This window comes from Cavia porcellus, unplaced genomic scaffold, assembly GCF_034190915.1.
Source record: "Cavia porcellus strain 051 isolate PalLab524CR breed Dunkin Hartley unplaced genomic scaffold, mCavPor4.1 scaffold_25, whole genome shotgun sequence".
NCBI lineage: Eukaryota > Metazoa > Chordata > Mammalia > Rodentia > Caviidae > Cavia > Cavia porcellus.
Window position 1 is genome coordinate 49,438,637 of NW_026947508.1, and position 20,629 is coordinate 49,459,265.

General features: G+C 55.0%; 1 protein-coding gene across 2 annotated transcripts in view; it reads left to right on the forward strand.

Annotated features, from left to right (window-relative positions):
- Positions 1–6,291: 6,291 nt before the first annotated feature.
- Acot11 (acyl-CoA thioesterase 11) overlaps positions 6,292–20,629 on the forward strand; it is a 29,346-nt gene continuing 15,008 nt past the window's right edge. The window contains exons 1-3 of one of the 2 annotated variants that reach the window (XM_063236550.1): positions 6,292–6,902; positions 16,963–17,170; positions 18,007–18,076. In XM_063236550.1, the coding sequence (XP_063092620.1) occupies positions 6,390–6,902; positions 16,963–17,170; positions 18,007–18,076 (791 nt within the window). In that variant the 5' untranslated portion in view covers positions 6,292–6,389. The remainder of the gene's footprint in view (positions 6,903–16,962; positions 17,171–18,006; positions 18,077–20,629) is intronic. The other variant, XM_063236551.1, reaches the window with a different exon arrangement.

Sequence of the window (20,629 nt, forward strand, 5' to 3'; positions counted from 1 at the left end):
ATTCCTTTTTCCATCTGATCTGGACTTGACTTTCCTCAGGGTCCTTTGGTCAGGGGAGAGGGTGAAAGCAAACATTTCTGCCATGGACCTACGAAACGCCAGGCGTATTTAAATACCCTAATAGCTTTGCAAGCTTGCTGGTTTTCAGCTGGCTTCACAGTTAAGAATACCAAGCCTCTTTGAACTTAAGAGAACTCAAGCCTTGTCTGGTCCCAGGCTTCAGTTGGGCAAGGGCCCTGGGCACTGAAGCCCCTTGCCTTGTCCTGGGCTGACCTGGAGCCTAGGAACTCATGCCTTTGTCTTGTGCCTGCTCTGTCCTGCAGTGACAGATGGTGCTGCCAGCTGGATCCTCTGCCAGCTCCCTACTGCTGGTCTGTGCACTCTGCCATTCCCAGAGCAGCCTCCTTGCAGGGAGGGGTAGCAGCGAGGCTGTGATGAGAAGGGCCAGCATCTAGCACTTTGGGGACACAGGTATGAGTCAAACCAAACCTGTCCTCAGGTGCCCTCAGGCAGATGCAGAGATCCAGATGTGTCTTAACCAAGGATGGCAGCATAGCACGGCCAGATTGTGACGAAGGGAAACCCTGAAGTGGCCTCTACTGGCCCTGGGAATATTAGGACAGGCTCCCCGAAGGAGGTGGTGAGTTAATTGGCTCCAAAAGCTTTTCTAGGTGAGGGAGCATGGTCTAGCCAGGGACACCTGTGTGTCAGAGGTAAGCAAAAAACTGGTGACAAAATTTTGCAGTGACCTTGCAGGACACCCTGCCCGGGCACCTTGGCTATCTATATTTTCTACCTGGGGTTTCCTCAGTGGTAATAATCTGTGCCCTGTAAAGTACGCATTATGAATGAACATCAGTGGATGTGAATTATGTTACCTGTCCTTTGGAGAGGCAGGCAGTCCAGTGGATCTAGTGAGTAGAAACAGCTCCCCTCCCTCCAGACAGCCCAGCATCAGCTCCCTTTTCTGTGCTGGAGAGATCCTTGTCCCTAGCAGGGCATGGTGAGGCGGAACCCAGTGCCAGGCACACAGGGCCACCGTGGAGTGTCTGTAGAGACCTGTCGGTTGGTGCTGGAACTCCAGGTTTGAGAGCCGCCTCAGGTTAGGAGGGTGGAGCTCTCAGGAGGCCTGGGAGGCAGCACCTGAGCTCGGGTCTCCACTGTCAACTGCAGGCTGCCTGGGAAGCTGGAGCTAGTTGTTTCCGCCCTGGGGTGTGGCCTGGCTTCGGGTCTGGGAGGGGCGTGGCCCTGGGGCTTCCTCAGAAGCTGCTCTGGTTTCCAGCCACTCCAGACTTGCTGAACCAGGTGGGTCCGTGTTTTTCTCTTCGTTCCTTGGAAGTGCGGGAGGCCGTGTTCGGCAGCCCTCTCTGCCTTCTCTGGGGTGGTGAAAAGGTAGGGGGATGGCAGGCGTCAGACTTGAGTTCTCCATTCATTCTTCCCCTGCCTCAGCCTCCTGGCACATAACATGGGGAAAAGGGGTCACGAGGCAGGTGCATACCACGCTGGCTTTTACAGAGGAGGCCAGCGGCAGCCTAGGGCTCTGAGAGCATTGGCTTCATGGTTGGGGCCCAGGGGCCCAGGCCCGGGTGGGCACAGACAGGAGACAGGGTCAAGGGTAAGCAACTTTGGGGCTGGGGTGGAGTCTCCCCAAGAGACCCAAGGGCCCAGGCCTGCTTCTCAACCCTTACAGCCCCACCCGAGGGCCCCCTGGGACTCTGAGCTGGCCCTGCCCTTGCTTTTGAAGATAAAAGCTGGCTTCCGGCTAGCTGCAGACAAAGAGAAGGTGTGTCTCCCCCCTGCGGGTTCAGGTCTGAGGCTAGGCCTGCAGAGGGCTGGAGGGACTTCTGAGCCAGATGGGCTGGCCCTCTGGATGCAGAGTGGCCGTGGTGACAGTAACAGCTCTGTGTCCTTACCTTAGACATCCCCACAGCCCAGATGGGGCTCCTGGTGGGGTCTACCTCTCCAAGCAGCTCCATCCCCCACTGCCTGGGCGGCAGAGTTGCTGAGAGGCAAGGCACAGAGGGTGTGCGAAGTGCAGGCTCCGTCTCAGAAGTGCCCTGGGCTGGTGACCTGTCTTCCCCCTGGCCAGCATCTCCTCCGCCAGGCTCTGGAATTGGGAGAGCTCCAGTCCAGTCCCCTGTGCCTTTCACTGGCCAGGGTGATAGATTTTCTTTTCTTTTTCTCCTCCAACTGCAGCAAAGTTTTGTTGAAGAGAGGGGGGAAAACTGGGCTCTGCAGAGTGAGTTTGGGCCATGTAAAAGAAGGCAAAGCTGTGCACCCGCAGCCGTGGGTAGGTGACCATAAAGCAGTACAACGCCAAGTCCCCTTTGCTTCATTCCTGAAACGAGGATTCCTTGTTTAGAGCAGAGGTGTGAGCTAAAAGAGCCCCTGGGCCTTGTACACAGTAGGTCTCAGTAAATGGCAGCCATGGATTTCTAAAATGGATCTAAAAGAATTAAAAGGCTTTCCCTAGGCAGCCCCTGCCCCACCGGTGGGCAGCTTTCCAGCTCTGTGGAATCCTGCTGGCTCTGTCACTTAACAGACAAATGAGCTGCAGTGTTCCCAACCTTCAGCCCAACAAAGCCCTTCCCCGTCCCCATGTCCAGCTACTACTTGGTTTCTTTGGTCCTTCTTATAGAAAGACCTCTCTCGTGGTGTCCTGTCCACTTGCTTACCTCTCATCCTTTCCCCAAGTCGCTGTGACTGGACTTCCTATTCTTCCGGTTACAGTTTGTGTCTAGATGTCCCTCATGGGGTCATAGATGGGGCCTTTCCGAGGTGACTGGACCTGGGGTGTGTGATGCTGGGGTTAACTCTTGGTGCCATGCTAGGATCAAGGCTGCCTGTCCCCGGGTGTGAGTGCTACCCGCCCTAAGGCTAGGTACCCTGGATAAGCTACAAGGGCCAGGAAGAGGGTTGCTGTCTCTTGCTGCTTCCTGCTTTGATGCCTTCTGCCTGCCATGAGCTGTTTCTCCTCTCTGATGCCCTTCTGCCATGCCACCCTGCCTTGGACCCAGCCAACTGTGTACTGAAACCTCTGCACACTGTGAGCTAAATAAACCTCTTCTCCTTTAATTTCGAGTGTTGGGTATTTTGTCTCACCAATGAGAAAAGTTACAAGACCTTCCTTCCTTTGATCAAATCAGGGACAGCTTCTCTCCTCATCTGCCTTGACTCTGCTTGGCTCCTTCTGGAAAGCCACCCTTCCCAGGGCTCCTCCTGCATGGCTGGCCGTTCCCCACTGTCTCCTTGGTAGGCTCTTCCTTCCTATGGCGCACGCAAATTTCTCTTTATGCAGTTTGCTGGTATGATGTCTGTTCCAGATACCAGGGTTACAGAGCCAGCTGCCCTGAAACTGAGTAGCTTAGAACAACCACCTTTTCCGATGGCTAGTGATTTTGTGGGTCAGGACCTGGGACTTGGCTTGGCTGGGTGCTTCCTCCCCATGGAGCACTGGTGGGGGTTTGGTAGGGAAGAGGGGATTCCAAGATGGTGCCACTGCTCTGTGGTGAGTATGGCTGCAGGATTGGGCTTAGTGGGGACTGTTGGTCACAACCCCTACACGTGGCCTCCCATCTCAGGGGAGGAAAGAGCTCCACAAGGCCTTGTGGAAGCTGCATGACTTCTCATGACCAAAGGTGACTCGGATGCAGGGATGGGTCTCGAACTCTACCTCTTAGTGGGAATCATAGCAAAAACTGGTGGCCTTTAACCTACAACAAGGTCACAGAGACATGCAGGTCTTAGATACCCACGTGCTGTGTCTGCAGCTGCCTGTCTTCTGGGCTGTGCACAGGACGCCTTGATCTTTCCTTTAAATGCTGAGCTTCATCTGGGATGTCCTGGTTCCATCCCTGCGGACTTCTCCCGCCGTCCCCTCCCTCACCCTAGGCACCTCCACCCAGTAGCATAGAGATCTGAGGTGCAGGGCTGCTCACCTCACTCCCCGACAGCCACCAGGATTCCTTTCTTCTACGGCAGACCTTCGGGGACCCACCTAGCTCCCCAGAATTGTCCCTTCTCTTCCTCTACTGGCCATGGCTCCTGACCTCTTGGAAGTTAGCACCCCTGCTCTCCGTGCCTGTTACTCTGTAACCCCAGGTCCTTGCACAATTGCTGCTTATCGTTTGCCCAGGTCTTAGCCTGAAAGCCTCCTCCCCTACACCTGCATCCTTTACCACAAACCGCCCTGCCTTCTTTCTTGGTCACAGCCCCTGTTTTTTCTTTCTGGTAGCATTTTTCTTTCTCTAACCTGACCTTGTTCCTTTTGTTAGTAATCTTTTTTTTTTTGGTACCGGGATCGAACTCATGAACTCATGACCTCGCACTTGTCAGACAGGCACTTGTGCCACTGAGCTGAATCCCCAGCCTGTTCCTTTTGTTTACTGTCTGCCAGTGAGGACACTGTCCTGTCTCTCGTTGTGCTGCCTGAGCCTTGTAGGAACTGAGGACACATGTTGACCCCTAGTTGGTGCCGCAGGGGGCTTCCTAACCTGACTGCCCTTGTGTGTCTGGGTTTCAAGCTCATTAGCCAGCATTCCTCCTGTCCTTTGACCCAGGCCGCTCTCAGATGTCCCTCCTGGCCACGCCCCATGCCTGGACTTCCAGCCTGCACAGGGCCCCAGTCTGGGGCACCTCCTCCCACTGAGTCATTGCATCCCTAGCCTGGTGTCCCCACCCCACCCACCCCCACCCTCTCTGGAGCGGGAAGCCTTCCAGGCTGGCCACAGGACTCTGCTTTAGTCTTAGCTGGAGCTGTCACTGTGGAGCTTCTGGACAGAAGAAATCACATAAACAGCCATTAAACTAGAGCCACTGCAGCAGGAGGAAAACAGCTTGAAGTGGTGATGTGGGAGAGGAAGTGCAGGCTGGTGTCAAGGCTCTTCCACGTCCCCGGGCTTTGCTTTGGGCTCCTGTTAGGGTGTTTTGTGTGGCCCCCACTGACAGCCGTGTCTTCTTTCAGGCCGTTTCACCTAGCATCAGAAGGGGCCAGCAAACATGACACCCACTGGTGACACCTCCTGGGGTTCATGGGACACATTTTTACCAAGGTTGTGGATGCTCTGGGTCAGCGTGAATTCAGAATATACAGCTGTGTCTGTTCCTGTCATATATATGCTGCATCCTCAGTGAACCCATGTTGTTTTCTGGTGATCACGGCCTTAGCGTCCAAGAACTTCCCGATTAGTGGTCACCCCCAGGGTAGCAGCTTTGAGATGAGCCACAGACTCCATCCTGTTCAGCCTGGGTTCTGGGTAGATAAGAGCTGTGGTGATAGATTTGGGGTCCAGTGGGTACAGTGAGGAGGGAGTGTGAAAGTCATGGCCCTGTCTGACCCTGTCCACCCTGCAGAGACCTGGCAGTCTTAGCAATATCTCTTATCCAGTGCAGACACCCTGGCTTTTTAAGCGCACAGAACTATGGTCCTGGGTCTGATCTGAGCACAGTCTCACTGAGTCTTTCCTGTGATGTTTCTGTCCCCATTTTATGGACGTGCAAAGTGAGGTTCAGAGGGACTTGAGTAATGGCTTGGGTTGTCCAGCAGCACAGAAGCAGGGCCAAATGGGGTGTATTCTGAACCTGCTGGGCTTTCCTGAGTTTTTCTTCTTTTTTTTCTTTTTTTTTTTTTGTCTTTTTCCTTTTTATCGGTACCAGGGATCGAACCCATGACTGCCTGCTTGCAAGGCAGGCGCTTATGCCGCTGAGCTAAATCCCCAGGCCCTCTTCTTTTTTTTCACCCTTCTCATTTTTCTTCTTTGAAGTTTCTTGTGGCTTCAGATGCCTTTGATACAATGCATAAAAGGCAGTGATGGGGTGAGGCTAGGCCAGGCCAGGCCAGGCCAGTCTGAAGCTGGAGAGGTCTCGGAGAGTGTAGTCCTGGTGCACAGTGTTGTGGTAAAGCACACGGGCTGTGGCTAGGCCCAGCGGTGTCTCTCCGGCCCCCATATCAGCCAGTTTAGGGCTGGAGTCCTCTTGCTAAGCCTTATTCTGAGACCTCCTCACCTCCCATGCAGTGAGATAAATCCTAGCCCTCCTGGCCTGCTCTGCTCTGCTCAGGACCAGCTCCTCGAACACTTCAGGGAGGAATAAGAAGTCACTGTTTTGTGTAAAGGGAATCTGGTTAGGACGGGAAGGAGGAGGCTGAGGGGTGGGAGAGCTGCAAGGACCTTTAGGCATTGGGGGGAGGGGGTGGTGGTACCCTGAGTGGGGAGGTGCTGTCTGGAAGGGGAAGAGGAGGACACTGTCCCTCAGCAGGAGGGGTCTGGAGCTTCAGCTGGGGCCTTGAAGGGGCACCAGGCTGCCAGCTTCCTGGGGCAGGAAGTCCCGCAGTGGCCAGAATCCTGCTGCTGGCTGAGAGCGGCTCAAACTGGCTGTGTGCGCACGTGTGCATGCCTGTCCATGTGCATGTGTGTGTACGCGTGCAGTGGGGAGGCGGCTCCCAGAAGTGTGTGTCTTCTACTTGCTCTGCTGCTTACCAGCTTATTTTTCCCTCTGATCCCATCTTTTTTCTGCTTTCCCAATCCCTGCCCTCTTTCCTTCCTTCTCTAACTCTTGCTTCTTCTCTCTTGGTAACTGCTCTCCTCTCCTCCCACCCCTCTTGTTCTCTCCCTCATCCAAGCTCCAGGGTGAAGGAGGTGGCTTGCAGAATACAGGGCCTGAGCCTGTCTGCCTGTTGCCATGGTGACCCAGAGGCAGGACCTAGAATTCTTGGGGAGGGGAGGTCCCTGAAAGCTCTGAGGAGGAGGCCTGGTCTTTCCTTCAGGGCCTCTGAGTGGCCACCTTGCTGCCAAGGCTCAGTGTGGATGACTGCCGAGGAATGTGGATTCTGGGCTGGGAGGCAATCAGCTGTGCCCCAGGGTGCCTGGGTTCAAACCCTCCAGACCTTTCTGGGCCTGCAGGAGGTAGGGGAATGAGAGGTGGCAGACGAGGAGGAGACCCCTAGGAGGAGCTATGGTGTGGGGGCTGGAAGAACTGAGACAGGCAGACTTGCTCCTGAGGAGGAGGGTCTGGGTCAGAAGGGAGTGAGCCCTCGTCTCTGGGAGCAACTAAGTGCATGCTGTGGTAGATGAGGTTGCTGGGCTGTCTGGCCAACTCTGGGTTGTTCTCCGGCTTTTGACAGTGGAGGACTGATGAACAACAGCTTTGGGCTTATGGAGAGCCTGTTGCTTTCTCATTGGCAGTGCAGCTGGACCGTGTCCTGGGCACAGAGCACAGTGTATGTCTCTGTCCTGCTGAGCACTCAAGGACAGATGGGGAGCATCTTTAAGCCCCAGTTCCAGGATCGAATGTGGCCTGGCATGACCCTGGCTGCCACTGTGCCCAGGAGGCAGCCCTGGCTGCTCTGCCCAGCTGCTGAGGGCGGAGGGTGGGGGAGGGTGGCCAGATAGCCTCAGCCTTGGCCTTGAGTGGCACAGCTCCAAGTCTCCTCTCTGCCCTGTGCGGCTGTGATTTTGTGTGTGCAAAACCTACCCAGAAAGCCTCTGCCTTACCATCTGTAGCATGGAACCCGGGGAGGGGAGGCTGCGGCCCGGCCCTGCACTCGGATTCTCGGTCTTGGCCCTGTCCTGCTGGCCTCTGGTCGGGCAGCCCCATCCCACGCCTGTCGCCCTGTGCATCCAGCCCTGGCCTTGTGAAGCTCGCAGACCAAGCAGGGCGACTCCCTGGCTCCTTCTCCCAGGAGCTTTCCTCACAGGAGGGCAGAGGCGGTACCCTGAGGCTTGGCAAAGCCTGCTGACTGTGTTTCCCCTTTTGCGCCTCTGGACAGCCCTGCTAAGTCCTCAGAGTTCTCATTTTACTGGACAGGAAGCAGGACCTCGGCAGGCCTGCGTGTGGAAGGGGAGATCACTGAGCGTAGGAGGCCTGAGCAGGCTCAGAGGCAGCCATGGTATGCGGATGACCATACTCCCCACCCCCTCCTTTCTCCACGTGTCCATGTCTTAAGGAGAGGGTCAGACTGTGGGGCCGGGGCTGGTCTAGGAAGGAGGAGCCCCCGTCCAGCCATCTCCTGCGTGCTCTGAAAGTGGTACTCCATAGCTGCCACCGGCTGCCTTTGGTTTTGGGGATCGGCTTTAATCTTCAGACCACCCTGGGGCAGGGCTGCTTGTCCTGTTCCTCCCTGGGACAAAACAACTTCTAGATAACTTACCCAAGCACTGCCTGGCTTAAGCCCATTTGCTTCAGAGAGTGGGCAGGGAGCTCCTCAGTGCCTCAGTTTCCCCATCCACACAACAAAGCAGCTGTGTAAAGTCTAAGCTGTTCTCGCTCAGGAGGCCAAGGACAGGGCTGCAGGGTGGACAGAAGCAGGAGGGCTGCACCTGAGTCCCGACTTGCGGTCCAGACAGAGCCCTGTGGGCAGGACTGGGACCCCCAGAGCTGGGATGCCCTGTCAGTGGGTCAGAGGAGATGTGAGGTGGCATTTGGGAGCTGCCTCTCTCTGCTCTGCCCTGGCCAGCTCCTGATGGACCCATCAAAGTAGGTGCCAGATTTCAGTCAAGGTTATTTTGCTTTTGGGGGACAGAAGGAGACAGGTGATGTTCTGACTGTGTTCTAGAATGAGGTGAGGGGCATGCATGGGAGCAGACCTTGGGGCCTGCCTTCTCCCCACCCCTATGGGGCTCTCGGGTGGTAATTGAGGACAAACCTGGGGATTTGCTCCACAGAAAACTGAACTACTAGGTCCTGTGAGTACCAGGGCTGGAGAACTTCCCGTAAGCTGGGCCTCTTATGGTTGGAAGGAGCTCACTTAGTGAGATGCCCCCGACGACAGATCTGCCCATCTCCTTGCCCTAGGGCCAGAGGGCCAAGAAGCTCCCAGTGTGCTCCAGGTGTCACGCTGGCTACCTTGCTTTCTGTGTTTACTATCTTTTTGTTGTTCTTGTTCTTTTGTTTTTGTTTTTGGAGACAGGGTCTCACTATGGAATCCGGGAGGGCCTCAAGCTTTGGCAAGCCTCCTGACTCAGCCTCCCGAGTGCTGGGATTACAGGAATGGTCCAGCCTTTCTTACCACCTTTTTTTCCTTAAAAATATAGCTGGTGTTTAAATTTTAATTTAATGCAAAGTAGCAGACTTACCTGGTACTGGCCCAAAATGTTTTCTCTCAAAACTTAAAAAATTAGGTGGGTGTGGTGGTGCATATCTGTGATCCCAGCACTCTGGAAGCTGAGGCAGGAGGATCACCATGAATTTGAACCAGCCTCGATTATATAATAAGACTTTGTCTCAAAAAAAAATTAAAAGCAATTTATTAAAGTAAAATCTATATAACACAATTAAACTATTTTATTATTATTATTCGCCTCATTTTTTTTTTTTTTTTTTTTATGTCTCTTTGAGACAGGATCTTGCTATGCAGTTAGGCTGGTCTTGACCTCACTTTGTAGCCCAGGCTGGTCTTGAACTTTTGATCCTTCTTCTTCAGCCTCCTGACTGCTGGGATTATAGATGTGCACCACTGGGCTCAGCCCACAATAAACTATTTTAAAGCATACAGTTCACTGATATTTACAGCATTTTCGGTGCTGTGCAACCTCCTGTCTGTCTAGCTCCAGAACATTTCCACCATTCACAACTAACTTAATGAACAGTTTTTCCATGTTCCTCTCTTCCCAGCCCTGGGAAACCACCAATCTGCTTTCTACCTCCATGGATAAATCTGCTGAATATTTCCTAGAAATGGAATCCTGTGATACCTGTTTATTCCCACATGGTATAGTGTTCCAGCTGGGATGGAACTCATGAGATTCTCCTGCCTCAGCCTCCAGCTGAGATTATGAGCATGTACCAGCCCTATCACTGCTGCTGTGAGTGTGTGTGTGTCCGTGTGTTTAGTACCCACTCAGAGTTGGGGGTGAATGCTTAGTGGTGGAGTCGCTGGTCACGGGGTCTGTGTTTTCACAGGGGCTCGACCTTTACGTTCCTATTGGGAGCGCGGGAGTCCTTGCCTGCCTGCAGGTCTTACTTAGGGTGACTGTGGTTGTAGCCATCCTGTCCAGGGGGGTTTGTTATGGTGTAAGATCCTTGCTCCATGATCCTCACATTAGCCCCGGGCCCTTGACCTCTCCGGTCCTGGGGGCTTCACTTGCTTCTCCCAGCTTGGGTTGGGTTGGGGTTGGGCTTAGGAGTTGGGGGTCTGGACTGTGCTCTCGCCTTGACCACTGACTGGCTGTGTGGCTCCAAGTCTTGCTCTCCTCTGAGGCTCAAGTGGGAAGCGTCCCCCCGACTCCAAACCTGTAGAGGTGCTGTGGAGACGTGAGCTTGGCCCTGGACAGGGCCTGCCTGGCTGTGCAGAGGCAGTGTGCCCTCTCCCAGGCCTCATCACTCGTCAGTGACACGAGCAGGATGCCAGCACCCTGCGAGGCAGGCGTGAGGACGCCAGGGCACAGGTGTCCAACAGCCCTGGCAGAGGCTGTCAGTCATGTCCGGTGAGTGCTCACCCAATGGATGTGTGTAGAAGGTGCTGAATGAAGGACACTGGCTCCGTCTCTCCCCTTGTAGCCTCTAACTCGTTTCGAGTAAGCTAAGTACTTAGAAGTAAAATTCAGGTTTCTGATGGGTTGCTGGGGATCATTTGTCTCCTAGCATGCAGATATCACCTTACATTACAGACTATTAGAAGCCCCTGGGACTGGCTTCCTGCTGATGTCTTTCCTCTCAGTCTGCAGATGGCTTGCTTCGTGGACAAATACTCCTCTTTTACCCGAGAGTTTGGCATCTCTACTGTTCATTCTTGCCTTGACTACTGGGAACCTCAGTGCTACGTGCAGTCTCTGTGGCAGCATCTATATTCCTGCCATGATTCTCTCCTCCCTTATTTGGTTTCCTTAGTTTGGCTTGTTTACATTTCTGCTCCCAGTAGATGTCTGTCCTTTGTGGAAACTTTTTTGGGAAGCAAGGAAAAATAGACAGGAAGGAGAACTTCAGAATATTGACAGATGCCCTGCCTGGGCGAAGAGGCTGTCCTCAGTGGCACTGGTCTCTGCAGGCCTCTGGGGAGGAAATGGACTGTCCAGGTCTCCTGGCTCCAGCTCCCCACACTCCTGGGGTTGGGCTTGCTCAGACGATGGACCTTTCCTGGGCCCTGGCTGGTGGTGGTGGCTCCATGCCCACAGCCCTGCCCTGAGACTTGGGAGGATGGGCTGAGAGGGGAGCTCCAGCTTTGCAGCCTGCTGCTTTGGGGTTGCAGACTGGCTTTTTGGGTTGCTGAAGGACCCTGTCGAGCTGGTGAGCTCATGGGCAGGGTACCGTACAAACAGTCTAGTTCGGCCACATGTAGGTCTCTTCCAGCTGCGCTGCTGTGGGAAGCCTGCACTCAGGTTTGTGATGCTAACAGGGAACACCCTGGGAAGGTCAGCCACAGTGGGGATGAGTCACACCTTAGAAGCACCTCACACTTGATCTGCTTTTGTTTCATCTCCACAAGCACACTTGGGGTAGCTATTATTACCCCGTTTATATGGATGAGGAAACTGAGGCTCACAGAGGTTTTCGCAGCCTGCCTGGAACTGCATGGGTTACTTGGAACTAGGCTCGAGCAAAAGCCAGGCCGACCCCAGCTCCTGCACAGCCTGTGTCATGGTGGTGATTTCCGAGCCAGTCAAGCTGCCACTCTGTGGGGGCAGACGGGTCTCCCCGACACCGGGCCCACAGACACTGTGCGGTCTCTGCTGACTATCACTGTGGGCTGCACCCTTCTCCAGGAGGTTCCCAGGTTAGCCCTGCTAACCCCCCCCACCCAGCCCCGATGCCACCTCTCCAGTCTCTAGATGTTGCTCCCCCCACCTTCAGCATCTCCTTCTGTCTGCCGTGGGTGGGGTCCCTGTCTTGTGGGGGGCCATGACGGGGGTGCAGCTCACTCAGTGCTATGGTGGGGACAGGACCCTGGGAAGCCTTAACTTTCCTTGGGAAAGGTGGGGGCAGGAATGTGGAAGGGAGGAGCAGGGGCTTCTGGGACAGCTGAAACAGAAGGATTCTGGGAGGAGCAGCGTCCACGTGGCAGAGGCAGAGAGGGGAGTTGGGGGGCATGCATGGGGCTTGCGGCAGGAGCTGCAGTGGCTGGGCCTGGAGCAGTGGGGTAGCCATCAAAGGCTCTTGAGCGGAGGAGGTACTAGTAAGGATTGTTCCTTAGAAAGGTCTGTGTGATCCAAGGGCAGAGCAAAGAGTAAAGTGGTTGAGACTATGGCTGAATCTGTAGGTTTTCACTTTGGAACAACCTTACAGTGCTGGATGGAGCTGGGAGCAGGTGGAGTGGCTACACGTGGGAGGACAGGCTCTGGGGTGTCCAGCCAGCATGCAGGTCCTAAGCAGGGCAGGGCAGGGGTGCACCGAGCTGTTAGGAGACTGGGGATGGGTGTCAAGGGAAAGCCTGATGTCACAGTGCGCAGGAGCTCAGTTTTCCCAGGGTAGGGAGGCTCTTACACGAGGTGACCCTGAGCAGGCCTTCCCCCCATGCCTGGCCTCCAACTGGGGCCAGGACAGGGGGTCTTTCCCGCTGTGATGTAACAGGTCAACAATGTTAGCAGAAGACATAGCTCGTGGGTGCTCCACAGAGGCCTCAGTGGGGATCCTCCAATCTGGCCAAGTCTGCTGTGGCCTGGGCCCAGGGCCTAGCATGGCTGCCACCAGAGTGGGCACATCTCTGCCCCCGGGCTGCCCTTCTGCCTTGTAGTGCTGGGCTGGCCCTAGTGTCCTGAACTGCCCTGTGTGGTCACCAAAGCCCTGCCCACACCCAAGCCTCGGCTTTCCGGGAAGAAATGGCCCTGCTCTGAGGTCCCATTGGCCAGGCCTGGCCTCCTTCCCGCTGGCTGCCACCCCCTTGGGCACAGTGCCTGAGAGCCTGAAGACGAGGAGTCCTCGAGACTGCACCTGGACTGCCAGGCTGCTCTGTTCTTGCTTCCTGCCTGCCCAACTCAGGGCTCTGCAGCCCTGCTTGGGGGCTGGTGACAGTGAGGCTGCATTCTGCAGCATCGGGCCGGCAGGGTGAGGCCCAGCATGCTGGTATCGGGCAGGGTGGGGGCACAGGTGGGGTGCTTCTCGGGGTTACACCCTGTGGGACAGCTGGGCTCTGTGCTCAGGCCTGCCTCTACTCCTCCCTCTGTGGACCCTGGTGAGGCCCTACAGTGGCCTGGTCCTCCTAGCCCTGCTTTGTCTTTGTCTTCTTGGCACTGGCGCAGGGCACGGGGCAGCAGAGGCACTTGGTGAGGAGAGAGGGGAAGGAGGTAGGGGTCCTACCACAGGCACGCCGAGTCCATGGGGAAGCGTGGACTCTTGCTTCACCACACAGGAAGCAGGCAGCTTTCAGGAGTGGATGAGAAGCAGCGGGAGGACCGGAGCTCAGGTGTGCTGCCTGCTGGCCCTGGCACTGCCCACCTTCAGTTTCTGCATCTGTAAGATGGGCCCATAGTCCCGGCCTTCTGCCTCCCTTGTGAGGATGGGGTGGGAGGGCTGGGGTGTGACCGAGCAGGGGCACCACGTGGGCTCCCAGGGCACGTCCAGCCCTCGAAGAGCTCTGGATGGCCTGGTCTCTTGTGCTGCCTGCCCATCCTCTGTCTTGTCTCCCATGTCTCCTTGCTGGACCTTTTTTTCCCCAGAACTCCGACTGTGGAGAGTTTGGGGAGAGTGTGAGTACATGTTCCTTATCTGCTTCCTCTCTCCAGCTCCCAAACCCAGGGAGCCAGCCAACCACAGCTGTAGCCACAGCCACATCCAAGTGGGCCCCAGTGCACACCCACGCTCAGCTGTGGTTGCCATGGTGATAGGTCCTGCTGCCTGGACCTCACAGCCTTCAAGCTGCCTGCCAGAGCCTGAGGGCTGGGCAACCGGGTACCCTGCGGGCCTCCACCTGGGCTGAGAGCTCTGGGGCCACTTCTCGCTTCCTTTAGTACCCAGAACTACGCCCAGTACCCAAGGGCTTTCAGAAATGGGCTGCAGCATCTCCTGGAACCTCACACAGTTCTGGGTCAGATGGGCCTGGTACAAATCTTAGTCCTACCACTGCTGGGGTCCAGGGCATTGCAAAAGTCACTGCAGTGTGTTTTGAGTTTTTATTGGATCAGCTATGGGATCTTTGTGGGGAGATGAGCCAGGCTGTGCAGACCCCAGCAGAGGCCCAGCACCCCTACCCGGCTGCTGGGCAGGCTCTCTGCTGGTCAGCTTTCTCTTTGCTGTGGCATTGTGGCCCAGAGTCCTGCCTCCTCCTTCTCCTTCTCCTCCTCCTCTGGGTTCCAGGAGGCTTGGCGGGTGGCCTGTGTGGAAGGAGCTCAGACTCTTAGCCAGGCCTCTGCCACTGGTTTTGACACTTGTCTGGGCCTCATTTTCCTCTTCTCTATGAATACAATAGGATAAATACTTGTAAGGTACTCAGAGGAGGACACTGCAGTGGAGATGTTGTCTCTTCATGTTGTCTGTGTTTTCTTCACACGTGGCTCTTAAATCCACAGTCAGAATCAAAGGGCAGCCCAGAGAGACGGGGTGTCGGGCCCCTGCTCTGCCTGGAGAAGCCCATCCCTCGTGCAGCATTTGAGCTCTTTCTCTGCTGGCAGCCGCTGCAGTCCTGCCCCAGATTGGACCCTGGGCAGTGGCTGCCCGGAGCCTCCTGGCCACAGACCCAAGTGCTGAGGGCTGAGCACACGGGAGGCCCTTCTGCCGCGGCCCTCTGCAGCACCCAAGGGTGAAGGAGGGCCTGTGGGATGACACTGGGGGACGGTGCCAGCTCCGCTGCTGCTGCTGCTGTGGGCTCACTGTCCCCTGGGCGCCCTGACAGCAAGGGCTGCGCCTTCTTCCTCCCTTTCTGTCTCCTCATAGCTCAGCTCCCTCTCGCCTTCCTTCTCTTCCTGACTCTTTTTCTTTCGTCCTCTTTCTGGCTAGATCTTACTTTTGTAATGTAAACGAACACTTTTCCCTTTTAGTTGAAGCCTTTGCACCATTTGCTTTTTAAAAATTTACTGTTTTACATGTTTATTTATTTATTAATAGTAATGAGTTTTACATTTATTAAAGGTAGGAGGGGCCAGGAATTTAGTGCAGTGGTGTGAGTGCCTGCCTGGCAAGTGCTAGGTCATGAGTTCGGTCCCTGGTGCAATAAATAAATAAATAAAAATTAAAGGTGGGGAAAGGGACTCTGTAGAGTGAGACTGGGCCAAGTAAAAGCAAGAAAAGAAGTGCACCTACAGCCTTAGGGGGGGCCTCCTCGAAAGAGAGGACACAGTGGCAAAAACTCAATGGCGACGTCCTGGTCATAGCACCAAGGCTGGCGCCAGGCCTGAGCCTGTTGAAAATCAGGCTGAGCCCTCATGAGAAGCCCATGCTTGGGGCTTTGAGGACTGTTCTGCAATATGTCCCAGGGTTTTGTAATTAGCAGGTCAGGCCTGCTTCCCAGGCAGCTTTGCCACACCTGGCCTCCTGCCTCATTTCTCCTTGAGAGACACAAACCCCGTGTTCTTTGCAGGGTGCTGAGGGAGGGAGGCCTCTGCCTTCACAGAGTGTCTTTCTGTTGGAACAGGCTATAGGCTCTGTATCCCAGGGATCACGTGCAGTCCAGGCACCTCGGGGTGCTGGGCTTACTGGCTGGTCTGAAGAAATAGAAGATAGTCACTTGAACTGAGCTTTGACTGGCTATTTTTTAGATATATGTCTCTAAATGAATGACCTGAATTTCAACTGGGAAAAATACAGAGACCCTGCACTCCCCACTCCCCACTCCATGATGGGGTCATACCAGGAAGCTGTCCCAGTACCCCGAGAAATCTTCCTGAGTTCCCCAGCTCTTCCTGGCTGGCTAGACCAAATGTGTTACTGGCTTTGGGGTGCTAGAGTCTCCTTCTAGGGATGGTTTCTAGGTTCTTTCTGTCCTAAATAAAGCATTGGTCAAGATAAGTGCAAACAGTTGCAGAGTTTTACATTTATAAAAGATAGGGAAAAAAGCAGGCATTGCAGAGGAAGTTTGGGCCAAGTAGGGGAACAGGTGTACTCCACAGGGTGAGGGTGAGCCTCGTGCAAGGGCCCATCTTAAACATTATTTTTATTTTCACAGTACTGAAGATTTGAACCCCCGACCTTTGCACTGAGCAGCATCCCCTTCCCTTTTTATTTTTAATTTTCAGACAGGTTCTTGCTAAGTGGCTAAATCACCCAGGCTGAGCTCAAACTTGTGATCGTCCTGCCTCAGTCTCCCGGAGTGCCGGGGCTGACAGGTGCACACCACCATGTCTGGCTCCATTCTAAACATTTTTAAGGGTGCAGTTCTGCGGCACTCAGCATACCCATGTTGTTGAATGTGGGAACCATCACTGCTAACCTTCTCCAGAATTATTCATCTTTGCAAACTGAAACTCCGAATCTATCCTGCAGTAGCTCTCTCCATTCCTGCCTCCCCCCAGCCCGCAGTGTCTGCTGTTCATCCTACTTTCTGTGTGGATGCTTTGGGCTTCTCTAAGAATGGGGTCACACGTCTGTCCTTTTGTGACTGGCCTGTCTCACTTAGAGTACTCTCCTCAAAGGTCATCTGTTCTGGGGCATGGGACAGAATTTCCTTTCTTCTTGAGGCCTAAGTGGCATCCACTTGCAGTGCGTAGCTCCCACATTTTGCAGAGAGGGGTATCTTTCAAAAATGGAGGTCCAGGAAAAAAAAGCCAAACAAACAAAGAATGGAGATCATCTAAAGCAAAACCAAAGTGCCTGCCTGGCAAGTGCGAGGCCCTAAGTTTGAATTAAAATTAAATTAAAAACAAAAAATAAAGCAAAATTGAAGCGAGGAGGTGGATTCCCCGTGTTCTTCCCTCCCTTCCCCTCGTCACCGGGGGTCCGAGGGTGTGCTGACATGGAATTGTTGGCCAGAAGGAAACCAGGCTGTGGTGACACCCGGAGAGCCCAGGGCTCTGACTCCACGGTGGCCTCAGGCTCCTCTTCCTCAGGCCCTGGGTCTTCACCTGGAAAGAGTTGACCTCCCTGTCCCCTTGTGTTCCCTAGAGCTTCGCCTCTGTGTTCTCAAGCCGCACATCCCGGAAGTTGGCCTCCCACTCAGGGGATGAGGGTGCCATGGGTGACAGCAAGGATGACCGGAACCCCACGGAGGTGCAGATGAGCCAGCTAGTGCTGCCCTGCCACACCAATCAGCGCGGCGAGCTGAGCGTCGGGCAGCTGCTCAAGTGGATTGACACCACGGCCTGCCTATCTGGTGAGGCCCGGGCTCGAGGGCGGGGCTGTCCACTTCAGAGGTGCCGCTCTTCCCCTGAGTGGCACACTTGTTCCTCTCCCACAGTCTTTGCTTATCCTGACCTGCTGGCCTGAAAAGTCCTTGCAGTTTCCTAGGGCAGCCTATCCCTCTCCCCAGGGCCCCCAATCCCCGGTGCCTGGGTCATGCCTTGAGGTCCCAGCTTCCTTGCAGCCTTAGGCCTGGTGGCTTCATGACTGGCTTGAAGATGCCAAGCTGAGACTGGGGCTGGGGCCGCCTGCTCTTCTCCCTCCTCCGTCAGAGCTGAGCTCCTCTCCTTCCTCTCAGGGAGCTCACAGCCTGCTGGATGCAGGACACACAGTGACTCTACTGCCCCCTACACCACTGAAAGGCATCAACTCAGCTTTGGGGACAGGGAGGGGTTTGCAGAGGGCGCAGGCTCCTGAGGAGAGGCCCGAGGGTGAGAGGAAATCAGGCGAGGAAACAGCAGGTAAAGACTCTGGTGTCCAAAAAGGAGGGACTAGGACAGCATGGTGTCCATCCACTGCTGCTCTCTGAGTGTGCCATGTGCCAGGCATTGATGGCGATAGCCACAAATAGGACAGGACAGTCCCCCAGCTCCCTTGTAACTCACAGCCTCACTGAAGGGAGGGGACGTATACTGGTGGAGCCCAGATATATAAAACCAGTCAAGGTGCAGTGAAGGACCAGAAAGAAGTCGGTCAGGGGTGGCCCGGGCTCGGCAGCTGGGGAAGCCCTTTGAAGAGGTGACATTTGATCAGAGAGGCCCGTGGGACGTGAGTGGCTGCTAACATCTATCTCTCTTCTCCCATTGCCAGCGGAGAGGCATGCAGGCTGCCCCTGTGTCACAGCCTCCATGGACGACATCTATTTTGACCACACCATCAGGTAAGTGGCATCTCTGGTTTTGGGGTCCTGTTCTCCCCTCACAAGCCAGAGCCTGGCTGGACTGTGTGGCACCCAGAGCCCAGCCCTGGTGAAAGGCAGCTTGTGCGGCCGGGGTCTGTCTGCTGGTCTCTGGGCTGCTGTGGCCTGGGAGTTGAACCCCCGCCAGATGCCATGGGCTGAGGGGCTCCCTCGGCAGGGACAGTGCCAGGAAAGTTGCTGACAGTTTGGAGTTGGAGTTGCTGGAGTGCAGCGTGGCTTTGGGGAAGTCAGTCTCTGTCGGTGGGCTTTTGTTATCAGGCAGTCTCTGTGGGTCCCAGGACGGTCCGGAGACCCCTAGACAGGCCACCGTGCTGAGGCCAGAGCTGGAGGCTTGGCTGTCAATGTCTTTGCAAGAACCTGCAGGGTCATGGGGCGCTTGCACCAGAGCAGGCCGTGCAGACCTGTTTCATTTGTGATTACTGGAATGCTCCTCCTTGAGCTGGGCCTGTGTGCACATCTAAAATCCCAGCACTCTGGAGGCTGAGATAGGAGTGGGAGGATGGCGAGCATGAGCCCAACCTGGGCGACTGACGAGGTCGCAGAAGTAAAGAAGTGCGTGCTCGTGGTTCAGTGGTAGGCACTTTGCTAGCAAGAGTGAAGCCTGGGTATTGAAGGAAAAAGAAAAACTACAAAGAGGAGAGAAAGAAAGAAAGAAGGAAAGAAGGAAAGAAAGAAAGAAAGAGAGAGAGAAAGAAAGAAAGAAAGAAAGAAAGAAAGAAAGGAAGAAGAGAGAGAGAGAGAGAGAGAGAGAGAGAAAGCAGAGGAAGTGGAAGGAAAGGTCTTGGTACCGCACTGAGCCTTCTCCCACGGCTTTACCCCAGTTCCAGTCCTGCTCCTGGACTTGAGGAGGCTGAGCTGGAGGCTGCAGTGGAGGTACACGGAACTCTGTCCCTGGGCCTGGCCCTGACTCTCCTTCTGTTGCTAGGCCACCAGGTGCCAAGGCTTGTTCTGACTGCCAGGGGCAGCATGTCCAGGGTAAGGTGAGGTCATATTGTCCTCACCCGGCTGTCCTTGACTGCATGCTGACTGTTAGGGGGCACCTGCTGGTCAGGGCAGTGGTCTCTGTTCCCAAGAGCCCCCATGGTGCTGGGGAGGCAGCTGTAGAGGCATCAGTTCCATTCAGAGGGGAACACTGGAGCTGGGGCTGGGGTGCACTGTGTGCTCAGTGAGGCCCCAGTCTGACCCCCAGCCCTGGGCCACAGCAGCAACAAAGAAGCGGGCCATAGGCTGGGGATACAGCTCAGTGGCACAGGTGCCTGCCTGGCAAGCACGAGGTCATGAGTTTGATCCCTGGTACCAAAAGAAAAAAAAAAAAAAGAAGCAGGCTATGAGCTGTGACGTGTGATGCTTCCTCACAGTGTCCTAAGGACCTTTCATTCCTCTAGAGTTTCAGGTTTACACAAAAGGTTGTTTCTAGAGGTGGTGGGGTTCCCATCTCTGCCGCATCCCCCCATTAACTCCTTGTATCTAGGGGGTTCCTTTATCACAATTAATGAACTAATATTGACACCTTATTTGGGAAGATTTTTAAGTATTAACCTATTTAATGGTGTCTGTGAGGTCAGAGTTGTTAGAATCCTCATTTTGCAGAGGAGGAAACAGTTGCAAGTGAAGTAACTTTAAGGTCAAACTCGCTTAAGTGGAGGACCAAGGTTATTCTACTAGAAATGAGTCTGGCCCCTGAGTTTTGCTCTTAACAAGTGGGCTACACTTCCCATATATCTGGGGGAGTCAAAGGTGGCTTTCTGGAGCAGGTTTGACCTGGCTCCAGAGCAGTCAGTCACTCTGTGCTGCCTCTGGGAAGGCATGGGGCCAGCTAGGTGGTGTCACAGGGACTCACCTGGCTGCCAGAGACATTCCAGGCTGCACCAGAGAGTTTGGGGCTGGCTCGGCCACACAGTGTCTGGGGTCGCAGCTTGGCCGCTTCAGAGCTGGGGCCTTGGACAGGTGCCTTAACCTCCTGCTAACTCTGTCTGCTCAGCTCATGCAGAGGTTTGAATGAGATTGTGCCTCACCAGATATAGCAGGCATTCTCTTGGTGTCTCTGTTCCCTGTCCACTCCTCTCCTGCCCCTGGCACTCAGTGTAGGGAGGACCCACCCTGAGCTATGTGCCAGGCTGCGGAGTCACGGGGAGCAGTGCTGACTGCATGTGGGGCTGGGGCTCATGAGTGCAGTGCTTGCCTAGTGCGCCCAAGACCCTGGTTTGAGCCCAACACCCTGAAGACAAAGTAGCACACCCGTCCCTTCCCTGCAGAGCTTAGAACAAAGGTTAGCAGTGTGAGGAGGGTGCTCCCCAGAGGGACTCGACCCAGAGGGACTTGGAGGGCAGGAGCACCACCTGAGGAGGGAATGGGGCTCAGAGAGCAGGAGACACTCAGCCTTAACTGGACCAGGGCAACAGGGAAAGAAGGGGAGATGGCGGCTGTGTGAGTGAAACCAGGACACTTCTCTCAGCCTCCGCTTTCCCACCTGAGGAACGGGGTACGGACCCTGCCTTGCTGGCTTGCATGGAG